Source organism: Cornus florida, unplaced genomic scaffold (assembly GCF_030987335.1).
Source record: "Cornus florida cultivar Cherokee Brave unplaced genomic scaffold, ASM3098733v1 CherokeeBrave_3.0.0_Hap2_Chr08, whole genome shotgun sequence".
In the NCBI taxonomy this organism is placed as follows: domain Eukaryota; kingdom Viridiplantae; phylum Streptophyta; class Magnoliopsida; order Cornales; family Cornaceae; genus Cornus; species Cornus florida.
The window spans coordinates 26,341,714-26,347,908 of NW_026775578.1; the positions used below are offsets into that span (position 1 = coordinate 26,341,714).

General features: G+C 45.0%; 1 protein-coding gene across 1 annotated transcript; it reads left to right on the forward strand.

Moving 5' to 3' along the window:
- The first annotated feature begins 4,592 nt into the window (after nucleotides 1-4,592).
- LOC132269920 (exocyst complex component EXO70B1-like) lies at nucleotides 4,593-5,882 on the forward strand. Its single transcript, XM_059771139.1, has one exon. It carries the CDS (start codon nucleotides 4,593-4,595, stop codon nucleotides 5,880-5,882), a length of 1,290 nt encoding a protein of 429 aa, XP_059627122.1.
- The last annotated feature ends 313 nt before the right edge of the window (nucleotides 5,883-6,195 follow it).

A 6,195-nucleotide genomic window follows, 5' to 3' on the forward strand; every position in this document is an offset into this window, starting at 1 on the left:
GGGAGAGAGAAAGAATGAGAGACCAAAAATGGTCTCTAGCCACTTAAGGCTTAGTGGTGGGACTCACAAAAAATTCTTTTTTTTTTTCTTTTTTTCTTTTTCTTTTAATTTACAAACATTACAATTGGCACTCCATTTAATTTGGATAATTGAGATTTTAGTATGCAAATTGAATGTCAAGTCCGTGAACTATGAAGATGCTCATTTGTTCATGATGAACAATGTCCATTACATTGCCCAGAGAATCAGAGACTGTCCAAAATTGAGGATGATTATTGGCGATGATTTTGCAAATAAACTAATTGGAAAAGTTCATCTGACATGGATGATGCCCATAGTAGATTCGAACAGGACGGGTCGTGTGACCCGTGTCTTATGGAAGATGCAAAATTTGCTCCAAACGATCGTATTGTTGGGATTGTATGCTTTGCAAAGTCAGCTTATGAATAGTGCTTAATATTTAAATAAATCTGATATTGTGCAGTGAATGCTTGTATTACTTAATTCATGAGTTGACTTAAGTGTGCACTCATTATGGATGCATTGAGGGAGTAGAATAAGAGATATAAATCATCACTTTACATAATCAGATACATTTTTCATATTCAGTAGTAGAATTGAGCATTCTATCTAAACAAATGTAAAATGCTGGTTTCTATAGGGTGGCTTGTCACGGTCATCAAGTGGAGGATTCAAAACCATACTTATTAGTTTGTATGACATACTGAATGGGATCGCTGATAAGTGAAAATTGCGATAGTCGTAATTTTTATTTACGAGTACTATAGCGAATAACTCTTAATCCAGAAGGAATAATATAGAGAATTGTTTGCACCTAACTGACACCTGAACTAGACCCAAGTCTTTTACAACTAGACAAACCCTTTAAATTTTTTTTTTTTGTTAATTGTATAGAGTGTGTACCTATTCCTATCTATAGCAAGGAAGGACCTCTTAATTCTTCCTTCCATTGTTGAATGGGTCAATTTGCTGAAATGTGGGGCAGAGAGGAGGGTGGAGTAGTGGGAGCTCTGTAGTTTTCTTTTTCCCATATGCTCTTTCCTCTCACTTACCTAAAGATTTTCTAGCAAATAGGAAAATGACACTGATTTCGCCGAAACTTCCTCGACCCTTTTTCAAGTCTTGTCTCTTACGATAAGAGAAGACCATGTAGAGATGATAACTTTAATATATACATTAATTGCCCTGATCTCTGAGTTCTTACTAGTTGCTGAATTAGAATTTAAAAGTTTTGTTGAAGCTTGTCCTACTATGGGAAACCCCAGAAAATGTTGATGCTGCTTATGAATCTGCCGTGTAGATCATTTTGCAATGGGATGTATGTGGTGCCAGAAGACAAATGATCTTTGGCACAGGAGACCGCAATGATATAAATCAGTACTTGCAAGCAGTTGATGAGATCCACCGCCGGATGGCGAACATATCTGATGACAAAAGTGTGATCAAGATAGCCATGTGTCACGCCTCGCCTATGGAGGTTGTGCCACGTAGGCGACACGCAGACGCTGAGGAGGACGCTGCATGACAACTGTATGGCAAGTGGAGTTTCTAGAGTCTTCCGGAGTAGTCTAGAGTTGTGTGGAAGATTCTAGATATGTGTAGAAATATGTAGAAGTGTGTGGAAGGTTCTAGAGTTCTCCAGAGTTGTGTGGAGTAGTATGGAGAATTCTAGAATGTTGTAGATATTTATGGATAAGTATGGAAGTGTGAAGAAGGTGGAAGAAGATTCTAGAGAATCGATCTCCACCATCGGTTAAAATGCATCCTAGCCGTCCATTGGGGATGGGGATGCCTATAAATAGAGGTAGGACTTCATTTTGTAGGCAACAAGTCCTAGAGTGAGTCTTGAGAGCCTTGTAGAGAGCTTGAGTGTTAGCCTTGTACAAAGCATTCTTTGAAGTAATAGAAGTGTTCTTTCCTTGCCAACTTAAGTGCCTTAGTGTGTGTGAGTGTGCAAGCCAAGTGAGGAGAGGGCGAGGGCAACTACAACACTAGTAAGCGCACGAGGGGAGTGTATTGGCTAAGGTGTGCACGGGAGTTAGGCTGACCAAGTACTTGCGAGAGTGGAAGCAACGTCTTGGTGCCGCACGGGAGCAGCTAGAGTGGTGCTGAAACTCTAAGCCCGTGACAGTTAGTATTAGAGCAGGTTCGTCAAGGGAGCTTTGTTAGAGTAGACATGGCTAGCGGAGGAGACCACCAAGTCCACGTCTTGGAACAGAGCTTGGAGGAGAAGCTTGCCACACACTTGGTCTATACGGAGACTAAGTTTAACAGGCTCGAGAGAAAGATGGCGGAACTTTACGAGCTAATTGACGGCATTGCCAACAAGGCGCGAGAGAAGGAAAGGGACTTGTATGATCAGGTAGACGACTTGCGCGTGGAGATTGCCGAGTGCAAGAAGGAGTTCTCCCAGGCACGCGAGGTCGTGGTGAAGCCAAGGAAGAAGAAAGCACCAGAGCCCAAGGAGTATGATGGGGCAAGGAATGCGCGCCAGATTGATAACTTCTTCTGGCACATGGAGCGGTACTTCGAGTGCATGGAGATTGAGGATGATGAGGAGAAGGTGCAGACAGGCACCATGTACCTCACGGACACTGCCGCTCTATGGTGGAGGCAGCGCTTCACCGGTAGAGGCGCAAGAGCAGTTGACACATGGGAGGAGTTCAAGAGGCAGCTCAAGAGGCAGTTCTATCCCGAGTGTGTTGAGGACCTCGCCATGATCAACCTAAGGCGCCTGAAGCAGAAGGGCAGCATAAGGGAGTATGTGAAGGAGTACTCCAACTTAATGCTGGAGATCCCAGAGATGCCAGAGCGGCAACGCGTGTGCTTGTTTATTGATGGGTTGCAGTCTTGGGTAGCCACAGAGCTAAGAAGGAGGGAGCCTAGAGACTTGGCATCCGCAATGGCTATAGCGGAGCGCCTTGAAGACTTTAGGCGTGATGACAAGAGGGCCACGTCTCCCAAGAGGGACCACGGCAAAGGTGGGGGAGACCAGCGCTTCAAGAAACGGGGCTCGCCCAAGTCTAGTGATGATGAGCACAGCGATGAGGAGAGACGCCCACGCCATGATAAGGGCAAGGACCATGGAGAGAGGTCTAAGGCTAGTGGCAAATGGGAGCGCCGCGATAAGGGTAAGTGGGAGCCGAAGTGCTACTTGTGCGAAGGGCTGCACATATTGCGACACTGCCCCAACAAGAAGACCATGAGCGCCTTTGTGAAGGATAAGGACAAGGGTAGGGTGGACGATGTGGGCAGCGATGAAGATAGGTGCATGGGGCCTATGCAGATGCTGAGTAGCATAGCGCATGACACCAAGAAGAAGGGCAAGGCAAAGAAGGTAGCTGGGGTGCGCTATGTAGATGCGCAGGTTGGTGGCAAAGCCGTGCAAGCGTTGGTAGACACGGGCGCTACACACAACTTCATTACTCCGGAGGAGGCACAACGACTTGGCTTGGAGATGCGCAAGACGGAGGGCTGGATCAAGGCTGTTAACTCCGAGGAAGCACGCGTGAGTAGAGTGTGCAAGGTGGTGGAGCTATGCATGCAAGGATGGAAGGGTAAGGCTGACTTCCATGTTGCGGAGATGGACGACCACGACATGGTGCTGGGGCTGGAGTTCATGGACAGAAACAACGCCGCGCCACTACCATGCCTGGGTGCGTTGATGATACTTGGAGGCGAGGAAGGCAAGGCCGCATGCATGGTGCCGCTCGTAGGCAGGAAGGAGAGTCCAGAGGTGGCAGTCAACACGATGAAGCTCGTGAGGACTTCACATCTCCCAAAGGGCGCTCGTACGTTTGGGCCAATGACATATACGCAAGTGCTGATGACCTGTGAGAGGCTGGGTCAGCTGAAGAAACCGTGACGAGGGCGTCACGGAAATGGGTGGGGGAGAATGTCACGCCCCGCCTATGGAGGTTGTGCCACGCAGGCGACACGCAGACGCTGAGGAGGACGCTGCATGACAACTGCATGGCAAGTGGAGTTTCTAGAGTCTTCCGGAGTAGTCTAGAGTTGTGTGGAAGATTCTAGATATGTGTAGAAATATGTAGAAGTGTGTGGAAGGTTCTAGAGTTCTCTAGAGTTGTGTGGAGTAGTATGGAGAATTCTAGAATGTTGTAGATATTTATGGATAAGTATGGAAGTGTGAAGAAGGTGGGAGAAGATTCTAGAGAATCGATCTCCACCATCGGTTAAAATACATCCTAGCCGTCCATTGGGGATGGGGATGCCTATAAATAGAGGTAGGACTTCATTTTGTAGGCAACAAGTCCTAGAGTGAGTCTTGAGAGCCTTGTAGAGAGCTTGAGTGTTAGCCTTGTACAAAGCATTCTTTGAAGTAATAGAAGTGTTCTTTCCTTGCCAACTTAAGTGCCTTAGTGTGTGTGAGTGTGCAAGCCAAGTGAGGAGAGGGCGAGGGCAACTACAACACTAGTAAGCGCACGAGGGGAGTGTATTGGCTAAGGTGTGCACGGGAGTTAGGCTAACCAAGTACTTGCGAGAGTGGAAGCAACATCTTGGTGCCGCACGGGAGCAGCTAGAGTGGTGCTGAAACTCTAAGCCCGTGACACATGGCTTGGCTGGAGGAGGAGTTTGGCTACATCTTGGCCAAGATCGGCCATAGCAATCCAAGGTATTCCACTTGTTCTAGTTTAATGAGTGAAGATAGTGTTAGCTATGAATTAGTTGAAGAGGATTATTTAGACTACGATATTGTTCCATCTGAAGAAGAAATCAATGATCTCCGGAGTATTGCTCGAAGGATGGACTCTGTTCAGTGCGTTCAGGTTTACAGGAGAGTAAGGAAGGGTGCAGTGGACGTGTGTTTTCAACGTCTTGGCATCGAGAAATTGATCATTCAAGATGTCTGGAAGTTGGAGTGGCAAGTGTTGGAGGTGAAGATCAGACAGTGGATTCGTGCAGCCAAGTTTTGTGTTCGAATTTTCTTTCCCAAAGAGAAGCAACTCTGCGAGCAAATCTTTGGAGGTCTTGTAACTACTGTTGTAGTTGATTTCTGTTTTGCAGAAATAGTTAGAGATGGCTTAGTTCAGTTATTTGACTTTGTGGATGTCATAAGTAGTAGTGGCCGATCACCACCGGAGAGGCTGTTCAATTTTTTAGATCTCCACGAGGCGTTGTCTGAACTTTTGCCTGAGCTGGACATTCTTTTTCAATCAAATTCAGCAGGACCTATTGAAATTGAGGTTGTTGAGTCACCTATCCGAATCAGGGCCGTTCAGGTACTTTCTCGGCTCACGGAGGCAATCAGAGGGGTTCTATTGCAAATGGAGAATGATTTGTGTCATGAGTCGTCGGCGATTCCAGGTGGGACTATTCACAGCTTGACTAGGTATGTGATGGACTATATTACTCGGATCTCTGATTACAAGCAATCTTTAACTTCATTAATTGTATCTATGCCGTCAGCATTGGACTTATTAATAGAACTTGAGGGGCAAAGTCCATTGGCACTCCATTTAATTTATCTCATTGAGATTTTAGTAGGCAGATTGGAAATCAAGTCCAAGCACTATGAAGATGCACATTTGTTCATGATGAAAAATGTCAATTACATTGTTGAGAAAATTAGAGATTGTCCAGAGTTGAGGATGATGATTGGCGATGATTTTGCAAAGAACTTGATTAGGAAAGTGTCGGGGGCTCGGAAGATGCCTGTAGTTCATTCAAACACCAGGAAGGTTCTTCGCATTTTGAAGCTGCTGTTCGAGGCACTCAAAGAGCAGGAAGGTTCGTCGCATTTGGAAGGCACGGAATATACTGTTCGCGATACTATTTTTTGCAGTTGTGATTGGGCGGGCTTCCAGGCCCAAGAGAAAAATGATTTACAAACCTATAAGTGACTTAAGTTTGCTCAATACGTTCAACATTTCTGATCTTTTCTACATGAGATTATAAAACAAATTTATCAATTTATATTTGACATACATATCAATTAGATTTTTAGTATAAATTGCATTAACCTAAATTTGAAATGTAGTTCACCATAATTTACATTTTATCTCGGATGTAACTGCTACATGATACACCCAACCAATGAAAAAGCCCCATTTCTCTTGATAATGGGAATGAACAATATTCATTGGCTAGGGTATTATATTATTTTTTTGCCAATGGCAAAAAACTCACACTCACTATTATTTACACACCCACTTT

Excerpts from the sequence above, each read along its gene's own strand:
- LOC132269920 (XM_059771139.1), top strand. The coding sequence starts at position 4,593 with ATGGCTTGGCTGGAGGAGGAGTTTGGCTACATCTTGGCCAAGATCGGC.